This window comes from Bombina bombina, chromosome 7 (genome assembly GCF_027579735.1).
Source record: "Bombina bombina isolate aBomBom1 chromosome 7, aBomBom1.pri, whole genome shotgun sequence".
In the NCBI taxonomy this organism is placed as follows: Eukaryota; Metazoa; Chordata; class Amphibia; order Anura; family Bombinatoridae; genus Bombina; species Bombina bombina.
The window spans coordinates 476,891,532-476,907,856 of record NC_069505.1 but is presented as its reverse complement, the minus strand read 5'-3'; the positions used below and the strand labels follow the sequence as shown (position 1 = coordinate 476,907,856).

At 40.0% G+C, this 16,325-nt stretch overlaps 1 protein-coding gene across 2 annotated transcripts in view; it reads right to left on the bottom strand.

Moving 5' to 3' along the window:
- Positions 1–249: 249 nt before the first annotated feature.
- LOC128666782 (gastrula zinc finger protein XlCGF7.1-like) overlaps positions 250–16,325 on the bottom strand; it is a 272,466-nt gene continuing 256,390 nt past the window's right edge. For both annotated transcript variants that reach the window (XM_053721576.1, XM_053721575.1), the window contains exon 4: positions 250–1,019. In XM_053721576.1, coding sequence (XP_053577551.1) covers positions 259–1,019 — 761 coding nt within the window. In that variant the 3' untranslated portion in view covers positions 250–258. The remainder of the gene's footprint in view (positions 1,020–16,325) is intronic.

Below are 16,325 nucleotides of genomic sequence, written 5' to 3'. Positions count from 1 at the left end.
CACTTGGATTCCATCACTTCACTGATATAGTCTTAAGCTGTGGTTTACAACATTGAAAAACCTAAAGAAAATTACTTATTCAAACCAGTGATATTACTGAAAAACGTATTCCAGAGAAGTGTGTATTCTACAAGGAAAAGCATGGTCATATATAGTACTTCTAATCATCAACCAAACCATCAACAATAAAATAACTTATTATACACTTATGTTTGTTGTCTGAAGTTAACATGGTTCCAAACTCCCATATTCTGTTCATCAAAAAGATTTATTTTCTGTATGAATTTTCTGATGAGTAAGAAGATTTGATCTATGGATAAAACATTTTGCACATTCAGAACATGAAAATGCTTTCTCTCCTGTATGAAGTTTTTGATGTCTTGTAAGATTTGATTTCCAGGTAAAACTTAACCCACATTCAGAACATGAAAATGCTTGTTCTCCTGTATGAATTATCTGGTGAGCAGTAAGATGGGACTTCTGGGTAAAACATTTCCCACATATAGAACATGAAAATGCTTTCTCTCCTGTATGAATTTTCTGATGATTAAGAAGATGTGATTTCCAGGTAAAACATTTCCCACATTCAGGACACGAAAATGCTTTATGTCCTGTATGAATTTTCTGATGAATCATAAGACTTGATTTAGATGTAAAGCATTTCTCGCACTGAGTACACGAAAACAACTTCTCACCTGAATGAATTCTCTGATGTGTAACAAGATGTGATTTCCGGGTAAAACATTTTCCACATTCAGAACATGGAAATGGCTTCTCACCTGAATGAATTCTCTTATGTTTATTAAGATTTGATTTCTGTCTAAAACATTTTAAGCAAACAGAACATGAATATGTTTTTTCTCCTGAATGGATTTTCTGATGACTAATAAGGCTTGAATTCCTGGTAAAACTTTTCCCACATTCAGAACATACATTTCCCAGATGGCTTCTTTGATTTTGAAAAAGATTGAAAGACACAACTGCACTCTGGCTAGGAATATCAGAATCTATGACTCTACCTGTTGAAAAGAAGAAAAAAACACAATGAAAGGTTATTTATCAACATCACTATTATCTTTTATTAACAGAAATGTAACTGTTTTAAATGAGTGTCTATTACAAGGGGGAGGTCACTGGCTATGACACCAGGAACTATTTAAGCACTCCTTGGCACCCCATATTTCTCAATCTGTCATGCCCCCATTAGTGACTTTACTATGAGCCACCAGAGGGCTTTAGTTTTTGATGCTTTCCTGTTTTTGATGCTTTCCTGTTGGCTTTCTGCTTTTTCTCTCAGGATCTCTAGCTGTGCAATAACCAACAGACTATTTAAACCTGCGTGACTAAGCAGTCTTTGCCCAAACATTTAGATTACTCAGTCTGTGGCCCTGTTTGTGGAAGAATAATCCTTTTGCTGTTTACTTTCTGGTATTTACCTTGGCTAGTTCCTGATTTTGTTTATGTGTGAACTCTTGCTTTGGAGCCTGATTTTGGACTGACCTACCCGATTTTCTACCTTGCCAGTTTTCTGCCATAGCTCAACCTCTGCTGTGACCTGCCACTGCTTACCATTTGTTGTGACCTGCCATCGCTCAGCCTCTGCTGTAACCTGCCATTGCTCAGCCTCTGCTGTGACCTGCTATCGCTCACCCTCTGCTGTGACCGGCCATCCCTCAGCCTCTGCTGTGACCTGCCATTGCTCAGCCTCTGCTGTGACCTGCCATTGCTCAGCCTCTGCTGTGACCTGCCATTGCTCAGCCTCTGCTGTGACCTACCATTGCTCACCCTCTGCTGTGACCTGCCATCGCTCAGCCTCTGATGTGACCTGTCACTGCTCAGCCTCTGCTGTGACATAACATCGCTCAGCCTCTGCTGTGACCTGCTATTGTTTAGCCTCTGCTGTGACCTGCTATTGCTCAGCCTCTGCTGTGATCTGTCACTGCTCACCCTCTGCTGTGACCTGCTATTGCTCAACCTCTGCTGTGACCTGCCATCACTCAGCCTCCGCTGTGACCTGCTATTGCTCAGTCTCTGCTGTGACCTGCCACTTCTCAGCCTCTGCTGTGACCTGCCACTGCTCAGCCTCTGCTGTAACCTGCCATTGCTCAGCCTCTGCTGTGACCTGCTATCGCTCACCCTCTGCTGTGACCTGCCACTGCTTAGCCTCTGCTGTGACCTGTCACTGCTCACCCTCTGCTGTGACCTGTCACTGCTCACCCTCTGCGGTGACCTGTCACTGCTCACCCTCTGCGGTGACCTGTCACTGCTCACCCTCTGCTGTGACCTGCCATCGCTCAGCCTCTGATGTGACCTGTCACTGCTCAGCCTCTGCTGTGACATAACATCACTCAGCCTCTGCTGTGACCTGCTATTGTTTAGCCTCTGCTGTGACCTGCTATTGCTCAGCCTCTGCTGTGATCTATCACTGCTCACCCTCTGCTGTGACCTGCTATTGCTCAACCTCTGCTGGGACCTGCCATCACTCAGCCTCCACTGTGACCTGCTATTGCTCAGCCTCTGCTGTGACCTGCCACTTCTCAGCCTCTGCTGTGACCTGCCACTGCTCAGCCTCTGCTGTGACCTGCCATCACTCAGCCTCTGCAGTGACCTGCCATCGCTCAGCCTCTGCAGTGACCTGCCATCGCTCAGCCTCTGCAGTGACCTGTCACTGGTCACCCTCTGCTGTGACCTGCTATTGCTCAGCCTCTGCTGTGACCTGCCATCGCTCAGCCTCTGCAGTGACCTGCCAACACTCAGCCTCTGCTGTGACCTGCTAACACTCAGCCTCTGCTGTGACCTGGCACTGCTCACCCTCTGCTGTGACCTGCCATTGCTCAACCTCTGCTGTGACCTGCCAACTCTCAGCCTCTGCTGTGACCTGCCAACACTCAGCCTCTGCTGTGACCTGCAACACTCAGCCTCTGCTGTGACCTGCTATTGCTCAGCCTCTGCTGTGACCTGCCATCGCTCACCCTCTGCTCTGACCTGCTATTGCTCAGCCTCTCCTGTGACCTGCTATTGCTCACCCTCTGCTGTAACCTGCCATCGCTCAGCCTCTGCTGTGACCTGCTATTGCTCAGCTTCTGCTGTGACCTGTGTTCAAGCAACACTTATACTTGGCCTTGCAAATATTCTGCCTGTGTTACCAGTTCCTGTGTTTCTCATCAGCCATTATGACTAAAAGTAAGTAAGTTATACTAGCCCCATTTAATAAACAAAAGCCGGCAAACACATATGCCTCTGCAAATGAGCTTCACTCTCACAACCCGAAATCAAGCGTGACACAATTACAGATATAACAACCATATTAGGGCCAGATGGTCTAAAGATGTCTACTCCTTCAAAGAATTTGATAAACGCAAATTTTAACTTGAGAGCTGTTAATCCTGCTATGCAGCACTGTAAAGCAGAGCCACATGCTTGACAATGGATTTATATTTTTGACGTGTTTTTGATCACTAGGCCATTGCTCTTAAAATATAAGGAATTCTCAAATGCACAAACAATACTCAATGTAAAGTAATTAGAAAAAAAACATAAATTATGACTTACCAGATCATTTCTTCTCCTTCGATACAGGGAGAGTCCACAGCTGCATTCATTACTTCTGGGAATATAGAACCTGGTCACCAGGAGGAGGCAGACACCCTAGCCAAAGGCTTAAATACCTGCCCCACTTCCCTCGTCCCCCAGTCATTCTGCCGAGGGAACAAGGAACAGTAGGAGAAATATCAGGGTGAAAAAGGTGCAAGAAGAAAACAACTTAAATTTAGGGCCGCCCACCGGAGAACACGGGTGGGAGCTGTGGACTCTCCCTGTATCGAAGGAAAGGAAATTATCTGGTAAGTAATAATTTATGTTTTCCTTCTAAATACAGGGATAGTCCACAGCTGCATTCATTAGTTGTGGAAAATAATACCAAAGCTACAGAGGACATTGAATGCTAACGGGAGGGTACAAATAAGAGGCTACCCAACCTGAGGGCACCACAGCCTGCAAGAAAACCAAACTCCCGAAAGGCTTCCTTGATAGAAAAAAAAAATAAAAAGAACAAGAAAGTTAGGAGGACGAAGCAGCCGCCCAACAATCAGAACCATAGGATCCCATGTGAGAGACCCAAAAAGATGTCACTGTACTCAAACTGAGTCATAAACCTCTGAGGAGGCTCATGTCCTGCCGTCTCCTAGAATCAGCGAAAAACACTTCTCCACCAACAAGGAGGAAGTCAATCAGCTTCCAAACCTGCACCCCCCGATATAAAAAAAAAGGGAAAAAACTGTCTATTTTGATGAAGACTGACAGAAACCTCAGGGTAAGATTCCTCAAAAAAGGAAGAACCTCTTCCCATTTGGACAAGGAGAAAAACCTAGAAATAACCTTATTAGAAGTAGACCACAAAAAGGAAGAACGTATTGCAAAATGCAACACAGAAACTATGACACGTAGAAAAACAATCTACAGACAACATAGGTCCTTGAATAATATATATATATAAGATAAGATATATATATATAAGACCACCTCCAGTACAGGTACAAAGGTAACCCGATGCAACCCCTGAAGGATAAGCTAACCCCAAAAAGGAGCAAGAAAGTGACCTGCCGGCCCTGCCGCAGGCAGTGCCCTAGCAAAACAACTGAACACCTGGAAGATCAATAAGCCTCTGGAACCGGAATACAAACAGAGAGCAAAAACTGCTTGCAAAATTACATACCAGAGAAAGGAACTACTACAGCTGGTATCCATCTGCAACCATCCACTTGCCAGGCAGCTAAGCTAACCAACAGGCTATCTATGCTGGCTGCCCCTTCGAACAAGAAATAGCTAGACAAGCCCTTCTCCAGCTCATTCTAAAAGGGAAGAAGAATACTCCAGATCCAGAAGAGAGTCAGGGTAAGTTAGCTCCTCCCGACAAAAAGAGAGGTAACCCTCCACACCTAAAATAGGTGGTGAGGAACCAGGTACAAGCAGAAGGAAGAACCGAAATCCTTCAAAAAATCCTTCTCTCGGCTAGGACCAAGCGACCCCTTGCAATTCACCCCAGAAGAAAAGATCCCAAGACACAAAGAGACCCTGACCCGGAAGATCCCTGCCACAAGGGAACTCTCATGGCAGCGAAGCCTCTAGACCGCGACTATGAAACTCGCAGGCAGAAATGGAACACAGTTCATTGACGCCCACTCCACATAGGATCCTCGAAAGAAAGAGACATGGTCGAAAAAATGAAGGTTAAAATAGACCTCCTCAGAATTTTAAGAAAACTGCCACAGCAGGATTCAAACTCCAAGCTTATATAGGAGCTGTTAATCTGAGTCTGGATGGTTTCGCAGAAAGACTCTCCCTGCATCTCCAGATTCTAATTTTCATCAATGCTCTCACTGAGAGGCTGACAAGACTACTTAAAACTCCAGTCCCATCCCAAAGGGCAGAATCCCCCTCCTAAGGAACTGCTCCGAAAAAACTTCTGACACTTCTCTGCCAACCTCCTGTGATGAAAGGCAAAGAATGACTGGGGGATGAGAGAAGTGGGGGAGGTATTTAAACCTTTGGCTGGGGTGTCTTTGCCTCCTCCTGGTGGCCAGCGTCTGTATTCCCACAAGTAATGAATGCAGCTGTGGACTCTCCCTGTATTTAGAAGGAAATATTTTAAAAACAGAGCAAACTATTCTGACCTTTTACCTGCTGTAAAAATGTTCTGTGCAGATACTCAAAGCCACCGGTTGTCTCACACAAACTCTTCCCTTTCCCATTGCAACATAAACACATGGTAAAAAGGGGACCAATAAGTCCTTATTAGAAGCTGAAAAGTGATGTATACAGAAAAAAGAAGCCTATATAACATACACAAACACTTTATATATACTGTATATATACTGTATATATACATACACACACACACACACATACATACACTAGAGATGTTTCATTCATGAAGTTCTTTGGAATTTTAAAAATTCCCTCTACTTAAAAAGGGGAACATCTTCAGGGCTGCAGCTTTAACTTAAATACACTTAAAGGGACATGAAACCCACATTTTTTCTTTAACGATTCAGAAAGAGCATGCAATTTTTTTTTTAAATGTTTATTTTATTCCAATTCAAAGTTACAGCTTCATTCAAAACAATAAATAAAATTTTAACAATAATGATTATAAACCTAACATTATAACATCACAGTTAATAACAAAGCAATACAATTAACACCTAATTTCCTGTAACTGAATTGGGGTTTTCCATATTTTTTCTCTATCTATAACCAATATGGCCCCCAACCATACACAAGGAGAAAAAAAAAGGGGAAAAAAAGAAGAAAAAAAAAAAGAGAAAAAACAAAAAAACAAAACAAAAAAAAAACAAGAATTCCCTCTTTCCTCCCCCACCTCCGGTGTTACATCACCACATACCGAGCTCAACTAATTCTGTGTTTCTAAAAGGATATATCAGGTAATCAATTTCACTAGGTGTAAAATCCTTAATAAAGAGAGACCATTTTGAAAAGAGTCTCCTAATTTCTTGATCGTTGTCTTGATTGGTGTCGATTTGTTCAAGAATGTATTGTTTCTTTAAATAGTTCTTAATTTCAGTTATACTAGGAGTAGATCTTAATTTCCATTTTCTGAAAATCAGATACCTACCGGCTAATATAGTCATATTAATAAAAAATTTTATTGGTACCTAAATTGCCCGCTGGGTGAAGAAAAAGAAAGACTATGGTTTTAAATGAAAAAGTCACCATGGTGGGATTTAGTATCTTATTTAGCCAATATTGGAGCCTCAGCCAAAAATTCCTGATCTTTGGACAAGCCCATAACATGTGTTGAAGGTCTGCTGCGGGCAAGGAACATTTTGGGCAAATTACAAAACTACAATTCCTATATTTGGATCCCTTTTCTGGGGTGAAATACGACATGTATAATAATTTAAGATGGGATTCCCTCCATGAGGAGGAGAGAGTTACATGAGCAGTCTCTTGGATTGATAAGTAGGATATTCGGGGATCCAGTGTTTGATTAATCTGTATAGCCCACTTACTATGTATTTTTTCCAAATTATTTAAGCCCTTTACTGATACCATAATTGAATATCCTGGAGTAATTGATAAATTTCCAGTTTTGGCAATGGTAAGCCAATCGCCAACACCCTTCAGGGACCAGTCCCATCCATGATCATGTGTAAGATTAAGAGCAAAGTGTCTTGCCTGTAAATAGGCAAAAAAATTCTTGTGTGGTAGTTTAAATTCTGATCTAATAGAGTCAAATGATTTAATGCATCGTCTTTCAAAATCTAGGATCTGATGAACATTAATGAAGCCTAGTGCTTCCCATTCTAGGTATACTCTAGTTTGAAGTCCTGCTTGAAATTGAGGGTTACCCAGAAATGGGATAAACCTAGAGATATGATGATCTACTACTAATAACTTACAAATTTTCTTCCAGGCAAGAATTGGGTTATATATCGATATTAATTTCTTTATTTCAGGCGGTATCGCGTTGGTATCACAATGTATAAGTGCCACTGGGTATAAAGGATGTGTTATACTTTTCTCTAAGTCGTTATCTGTTACATAGTTCTGCAGGAATATCCAGTCAATGACTGTTCGTGCCAGAAAAGCTTGATTATAAGCCCCTATATCTGGCAAAGCAAGACCACCATATTTCAAAGGAAGCGATAATTTAGAAAGAGATATTCTAGGTTTTCTACTCTGCCAAATAAAGAGTCTCAAAGTGGAATTCAAATAATCAATATCTTTTTTCTTAAGGAAAAGAGGGATATTTTGTAAAATATATAAAAGTTTAGGCAGAATCATCATTTTATAAGCTGCTATTCGTCCAGATAAAGAAAGAGGAAGGTTTTGCCAATTTTTGAGTGTATCCTTAATTCTGTTTAATACAGGAGTAATGTTAAGAGTATACCAAGTGTCTGGAGTAGACGAGATGTTAATGCCCAAATAACGAAAAGAGGTCTGAGCTATAGAGAATGGTATATTTGCCAGGGAATCTACTGCATGAGTAATCCAGAACAATTCAGATTTTGTGTTGTTAACTTTGTATCCTGAAAAGGATCCAAACTGTTGTATTATACATACAAGCTTAGGAATATTTATTTTTGTGTTAGTCATGAAAATAAGCACTTCATCCGCATATAAAGCGATTTTTAACTCCTTCTTGCCTATCTTTATACCATCAAGTTCCTGTCTTATTGCAATGGCAAGGGGTTCAATAGATATATCAAACAAAAGCGGGGAGAGAGGACATCCCTGCCTGGTACCTCGCTGTAATTTTATATCCTGTGATAAATAACCGTTAACCACCAGCTTCGTAGAAGCATTTTGATAGAGTTTACTTACAAACCTAGCGAAGTTTTCCCTTATACCAAATTTATCTAGGGTGAACAAAAGATGGTCATAATGTATTGAGTCAAAGGCTTTTTCTGCATCAATAGATATTACCACCCTGTCAGGGGTGTCCTCTCCCCCCGGCCCTTCCTGGGTCCTGAGTGACTCGAAATAATCAATAACGAGAAAAAGTTCACGTATTTTGGCAGCTGAGTTTCTATTCTGTATGAAGCCTGCTTGATCAGGATGGATAATAGAGGGCAGAATGTTTTGTAGCCTAGACGCTAATATAGATGTTAAAATTTTATAATCTGTATTGAGTAGTGCAATAGGCCTGTAAGATTATTTTTTTGTTGGATCCTTACCTGCTTTTAATATTAAAGAAGTACAAGATGCAGAGAAATTAGCTGTTGGCTCTTTTCCCTCTATATAAATATCATTAAATAATGAAGTTAAATATGGTACAATAGAGGAATGTAAAATTTGGTAAAATTCATTAGGTAACGCATCTGGGCCTGGTGCTTTATTGTGTGGAAGGTTTTGGATTGCTTTATTCACCTCTATCTCAGTTATAGGGGCATATAAATCTTGCAATACCTCTGGATCTAATGGAGGAGGAGAAATTCTGTTCCAGAATTCCTCACGTTTTAATATATCCGAACTTTAAAGTGAATAAAGATCAGTATAATAATCGTGAAAGACTTGTAGAAGTTCTTCCGAGGTTTTAAAAGTCTGACCTTCTGTATTTATGAGATCTATCAATTGAGAGCCTTTCTCAATTTTTAGAAGGTTTGCTAGTAATTTCCCTGTCTTATTACCGTATCGATACAGTTTAGATTGAACCCTGGTATCCTTTTGAGTTGTTTTATGAAGTAAGAAACAATCTCTATTTTGAAGAGCTAGAGTATATTTGTCCCAGCTTCGCTAAGAGTTTTCAAGTAGATGCAAATTGTAAGCATTTGAGACTGCCCGTACTAACTCTCCCTCTCTTTGCTTAATTATTTTAGATCTTTTCACACTATAGGCTAATATTTCTCCCCTTAATACTGCCTTGGCTGTTTCCCAAAATAACATCGGGCGAGAGACAAATTCATGATTAAAATGGGCATAATCTTTAAATTTAGTTTCCATCCAATTTTTTAATTTGAGATCTTTCACGAGAAAAGTGGGAAATAAAAATCGCCTAGGGCCTCGTGCCAGGTTATTCGCACACAACTCTAGACAAATAGGGGCATGATCCGATATAACAATAGGTAATATCTGTGCTTGGACTTGTGTTTTACATAGCCTTTCATCTAATAGAAGTAGATCTATCCTTGAAAGCGATTTATGTGCCTTTGAAAGGCAAGTATAATTGCGAGAATCAGGGTTTTGCAACCTCCACACGTCCCTAACTTTCAGGTTAGTGAATAATCTAGAAAAGAGTTTTGACTCTAGTTTGTCCCTTTTTGTCTTTTTTGGAACAGGATCCTTTCTGAGCCTATCAAGCGGATATTTTGGAGCCATGTTAAAGTCCCCTCCCATAATACAGTAACCCTCAACACATGTCATAAGCTTGGCTTGTAAATTTTCCCAAAACACCAGGTCAAAAACATTTGGGGCGTATAAGTTAGAGTGTATACAATATATTGTCAATTTTAGCTTTAACAATTATAAATCTCCCCTCAGGATCAGGATCTACCTGAATTATTTCATAGTTGACATTTTTACCTATTAAGATGGCTACTCCCCCCTTTCTATTAATACCTGTAGAGAAAAAAACTCCTCCAACCCAGGAAGACTTGAGTTTGAGAATCTCTTCAGCTTTTAAGTGCGTTTCTTGCAAAAATGCAACAGAGGTATTAATTTTCTTTAAGTATGATAGTATTGTTTTTCTTTTAATGGGGGATGTTAAAAAAAAAAAAGGGGGGAAAAAAAAAATGACACTTCAGAGAGCCCATGCCATCTAGGCTCTCTGATACCCAGTGTAAGCAAGACTTTATCCTTGGATTAGTTTTAGCAAACATTAGTCAATTACCTTCCTGTTATTAGCTATACAGTTCCTTAACCTGCAGGGAACTCCTTAGCATAAAACCTTCCAGCCTCTGCGGCTGAGTCAAAAAAATATGTCTGGTTATCAGAGTATATTTTAAGTCTAGCGGGATATATGATAGTTGCTCGTGTTCCCTTTTGAATACATTTTGTGCATATTGGGGATATTTCCCTTCTCTTTGTGACTGTCTCTAGTGAATAATCCTGAAAGAGGAGGATTTTATTGTCGCCTAAAAATATAGGTTGATGCTTACGGAAAGATTGCATAAATGTAACCTTGTCTTAGTAATTTAAAAATTTAACAATAATTGGTCTGGGTTTTGTATTTGTTTCACCAGGGGAGATAGAACCTATCCTATGCACTCTTTCTATAAAAGTTTTGGGGAATCCCTCAGAGATCTTTAAAAGCTGGGGAATTGTAGATGCAAGTAATTTAAATAAATCCTCATACTGTTGCTCCTCGGGGACCCCGATTATTTCTAAATTATTCCTACGTGTGCGGTTCTCAAGATCTTCGATTTTGTGCTGTAATTTAGATATAGTAGTAAAGGAGACTTCGGACCTAGTATTATTTTCCATCATGGCATCTTCAAGATCGGATATCCTTTGCTCTGCTTCTGTCAGCCTACTAGCAAATTGTTTAACTTCTAATGCTAATTGTGCAATATCTACTTTGATCTCATTTTTCAAAATTTAAAATTTAGGCGCAAGGGCCTCAGATATTTTAGAAACTAAGAATTGAATGTCCATAGATTCTATTAATGTTTGAGTGCTAGTGATAGATGACTGTGTCTCAGCAGAAGGATCAAGAGTGCTTTTATTTCGCTTATCTCTCTGTCTAGCCGCCATGGGAGAAGGTGGTGTTTTGGAGTGAGGATGTAAAAATTTATCCATATGGTTGTAACCGTAGGATTGTGACGGGTGGAAGGTGACTTAATAGAGTGAAGGGGAAAAAGGACAAAATTCCCTGGGTAAGTGGAAAAGTGATTAAAAAGAGACTTGCTGTAAGTTGAAAGACCGTGAAGGAAGGGGGTGAAGTGAAGGATGTGGGGTAATTTAATTAATCGTGAATTGCCTTAGAATCAGGTGAGGGGTCGTGAGTCAATATGGGGGTAGGCAGAAAGAGAAAACGAAAACCAAGCAATAAAAAACACTCTCTAAGGGGTTAAATGTAGTTTTGATATTTTAGTTCGCCTCAAACTTGTATTCTAGGGAGATCCTTTATGATGAGATTATCATATCATTGGTCACACCATAAGAGACCAAAATGTATCAAGTGAAAAGACTTAAATTCAGTTATTATATACCAAAATTAACAGGGTAGATTATTATATTTATTTCAAACAGAATAGAGTAAACTAAATTTTTTCCCCTAGTAGTTTTTATACTTCAAAACTGCCCTCTCAGTCAATGAGAGGCGTTTTGGATTGTGCTACTTAATATAAGATATATGCTTATGTACTTCTATAAAGGAGATATGAACTATATACTTAAGTCACAGAAATAGCTAGTTGTAACTCTTAATATCCAAAATTCTGTGTCCTTAAATTTATAAAAAATATGTAGAAGAGAATTACTTAATTGCCAGTAATGGGAAGACACAATGTTTCTTATTTCCTAGCAGAGTTTAAAGTATACTTAAAAAAAGACAGTATCTGCATTCAACTCTAGTTATTAAAGTAACAATCTCCAATACCTATAAACAAAAAAAACAAAAAATTCTTCCTCTTTCCCTTTTTTCTTTAAATACCCATCAGGTCCTAATCAATTATTTTCTTAGGTACTATATATCTGACAATACTATCTGAAATTAACAACCGTGTGTGCATTTATCAGAACAATCACAAACTTTGCATTTTTGTTTCACCTGGCAAGGCCTGAAAACCAATACCTAGATTGCCCTGAATTTTGTTACTTAATAATAATAAAAAAATTATGTGCTTGTATACTTCTCAGTGACGTGCAGTGAGGTCAGAGGCTGGTGAGGCACTAGATATGATACGCCGGAGAAACACACGTACAGAGGTCCGCAAGTACCCCAAACAGGGCAGGTTTGAATGATAGCTGAACCAGTGCACAGGTGACAAAATCAGGTGATGGGTGAGAGCAAGTTAGTAACCACTGAGTTACTGGTCAGCTGATTACTTCACCTGTGCACTGATTCAGCTATAATGAAAACCTGGCCTGTTGGGGGTACTTGAGGACCATTGTTGAGAAACACTGCACTAAAGCACCAGCTCATCGGAAATGTATTGATTACCTGGAGAATAAAGCACACATACTCTGCTCACTGACACCCACACACACTCTGCTCACACACAAACTCACACAATTCTGTGGCACAGTACCAGTTATTAAGCAATTAGAATGACCCACAAAATCATTTCTCTACTCACTACTGTATTGTAAAAATATAAATAATTTACCATACAAGTTTTACACAAAGGACAAGTTATCAATACTGCCAACACAGCTGCTGCAATATGGTGTTCAAGAAATGCACATGAACATCCCACTTAGCTTAGGTATGTTCTTCAACAAAGGACACAAAAGGATACCAAAAGAAAGAAGTACATAATAGTAAAAGTAAAATAGAAAGTTTATTTTATTTTTATGTGCAATTTCTATCTGAATGATGGAAATGTAATTATGACTTTCATGTTCCTTTCAAAAACTAATTTGATTTGCTGACATGGGGCCAGTAACAGTTGATGCTAATTCTCAAAATATAAATAACTAGAAAAGTCTATTAAAATAGCATGCTCTACCTCAATCATGAAAGTTTAATTTTAAATGTCTCCCTTTGACTATGTGTTTAACCAGTTACTTTACAGTGGCATTATTTCTAAAAACATTTAACTGCAATAATTACATATATTTTTTTAAATGACTCATTATCTCCTTTTTATTAATATAAACTTGTATAAAAGCAGCACATATTAAAAACACAATGCAACAGCTTTCAATTGATGTGTGAATTACAAGTTAACAGCAGTCTTTAAATAAATGGAGACACAGAGAAAAATAAAAATAGATACTGCATCCTCTGACTGAACAGACATAACATATATGGAGTTTGTACCTAATTAAATAAAATAACCATGAAAAAGGGAGGCTTAGCAATATTCAATGTCAAAAACTTTAATTTAAATAATGTGGACACTGCACACTTAACTTCAAACTCTGGGTTTTAAATGATGGATTTAAATTTGAATTGACCCTTTGACTTCCTGTCAGTATTGGGTTATGCTCACTTATTGTCCCCCCTGTTAATGAGCTGTATCTGAACACAATTTGTGAATCACAAGAGATGTAGAATACTACAGTATTTTACTCTTCTGCTTGGTGTCATCTGTTCTTAGGTTACCTCAGCTTCCAGTTGTGTCACATGACCCTGCTCACTGCACCCTCCTTCTGATTAACCTATATATCCTTCACTTGCTAGAAGGCATCAAGAGGGGTGCCTCCTATTGGTACCAATTTCTGCTGCTAATATATTGACAGAACACAGGTGGCGCTGCAGCACAGCTTTTCCTTTGACCCATGTACTGCAATGGAGAGAAGCGTTCCTGTACCTGCCTCTCCATAGCATTACATGGGGGGAAAATATTTTTTTTTTTACTTTTTTTCCCACTTTTTTAAGTGGAAGCTTTGTCCACATATGGCAGGGTAGGCACTGCCTCCCCTGCCTCCTATGAGTGCACGTCCCTGACTTCTATAAGGAAGATATGAACTGTATAATCAAATCACAGATTTTGACTGTTTGTGACTCTTAATGTCCAAAATTCTGTCCAAATTTCACTCTTTTCCCTCATTTTTCTTCCTTTTCTTCCTTCCCCCCTTTTCTCTGTCTTGCTTTTAGCCCAGTGCCTTCTTAAAGTCCATCTCTAGTTAACGAACTTTGTATGTGGGCAGCAGAAAATAAAATTCCAGTTAGATTTATGGTGAAGAAATCAATGTGAACTAAGTTTATGACAGAGAGTTAAGTTATTGTACAACACAGTTATGTTGATTGACACTGCGTTCAAAGGGAAACAATCAAAAAGATAGGTAGGACTCAGGCGTATGTCATACAAAGAGAATGTACTTTACCCGCTCCAGAAAGTCTTGCCTGTGGAGACAGACCCCCCCTCACGCAGCACCGGTGGGAGGGGGAGCGCAAACCAAGCAGGCAGGTGCGAGGATCCTGAAATGCCGTACCCAGCAGAGCAAACCTGGCAGTGGGTGGAATGAGGAGAGCCATAGCCCAGATCAGGACAAGCAGCGCAGCGCGTAAGAATGGTCCAAACCCCTTACGCAGCACCGGTGGGAGGGGAACGTCCGGACCAGTAGAGGGCTGTGCTCCCAAGGCTGTTACACCTCCTCACCGTAGAAGCTGTAATTCTCTGCACACGCTGGGCACCTGTTTAATTTGGAAACAGTCCAACCGGCAAGCAACCTCCTTCTCACGATCAGGTAACAGGACCCCAACCGGGCAACAAACCATGCCGGAGACCCCCAGAATTCAAACTGGGACATTATCTCCCACTCGATCCAACAAACAAAAAAGCCTGCAGCATCCAGGATAGGTAAGGCTTTCCTCACAGATTACCTGTACAGGTGTGGTATATAAGGTGATTAGTGCAATAGCAATATGCACACAGCAGAAAAAAAGTCTATTCCTCTTGCAATCAAGTTTGGAAAAGTAGATATTATTATATGTATATCTGTGAAATGACTTGGATCCTAGCTGAAGTCATTTAAGTGCATTAGAGTGGCACTTTTAGGTTCCAGTAGCGATGTATCATAGCTTTGCAAGCCGCCCAAGGTCAGGGGTTTGAAGCGCAGAATTCCTGCCAGCAAGCTTGCAGAGAGGTAAGTCAGAACAGGTGTCTCACATGACCTCATACCTGTGCTCCTCCTCCGGAACCTCCGGAGAATGCAATTTTTCAGAGCATGCAATTTTAAACAACTTTCCAATGTACTTCCAAGAGCATGCAATTTTAAACAACTTTCCAATTTACTTTGATTATTTAATTTGCTTCCTTCTCTTGTTATACTTTGCTGAAAGGTCTATGTAGGTAGGCTCAGGAGCAGCAAAAAAACTAGGATCTAGCTGCTGATTGGTGGCTGCATATATATATACTGATTGTCATTGGCTCACCCATGTGTTCAGTTAGAAACCAGTAGTGCATTGCTGCTCCTTCAATAAATGATAACAAGAGAGAGAATGAAACAAATTTCATAATAGAAGTAAATTGGAAAGTTGTTTAAAATTGTTTGCTCTACCTAAATCATGAAAGAAAATGTATGGGTTTCATGTCCCTTTAACCTTTTAACGCCGTTATGCCGTTCTATTCCGTCATAATTACACTGGGCTTTAAAGCCGTTATGACGGAATAGAACGTCATAACAAACGGCTGTCCTGAAGCCTTCTGTGCTTCTAGGACTTGATTGCGGTCTGGAGGGCGTTCCTAGGGTTGTAGGGACGCCCCCCAGATGCGATCCAATAATTGAAATCTCGCGATCATATGCACGATCGCGTAGTTTCAATTTGTCTACATCGGAACAGGTGTTCTGATTGTAGACACTTTCACCCTCTCACTAAAGGGTTAAAATGATAGTAAATTCTAGCGTTTTTGAAACACTAGGATTTACCATTGAAACAAATAATGGGGATTTTCAGTCATGAAGTCTAAAATACTTCATGCTGAAAGCTCTTTTATTTGTTTCAAGCATTCGCCGCACTGAGCTGCTCAGGCGTTTCCTCCTCTTAGCAAATAGTGTGCGGGAAATCTGGCGCCACTAGGCGCCAAGCCTGATTTCTTGCACAGCTATTGGCTAAGAGGTGAAAATGTCACCACTCAAGCAAAACAGTGTTCTGCCGTGGGCTGCCTGAGCAGCTCAGTGCGGCGAACACTTGAAACAAATAAAGGAGCTTTCAGCAGGAAGTATTTTATACTTCATGAATGAAAGTCTCC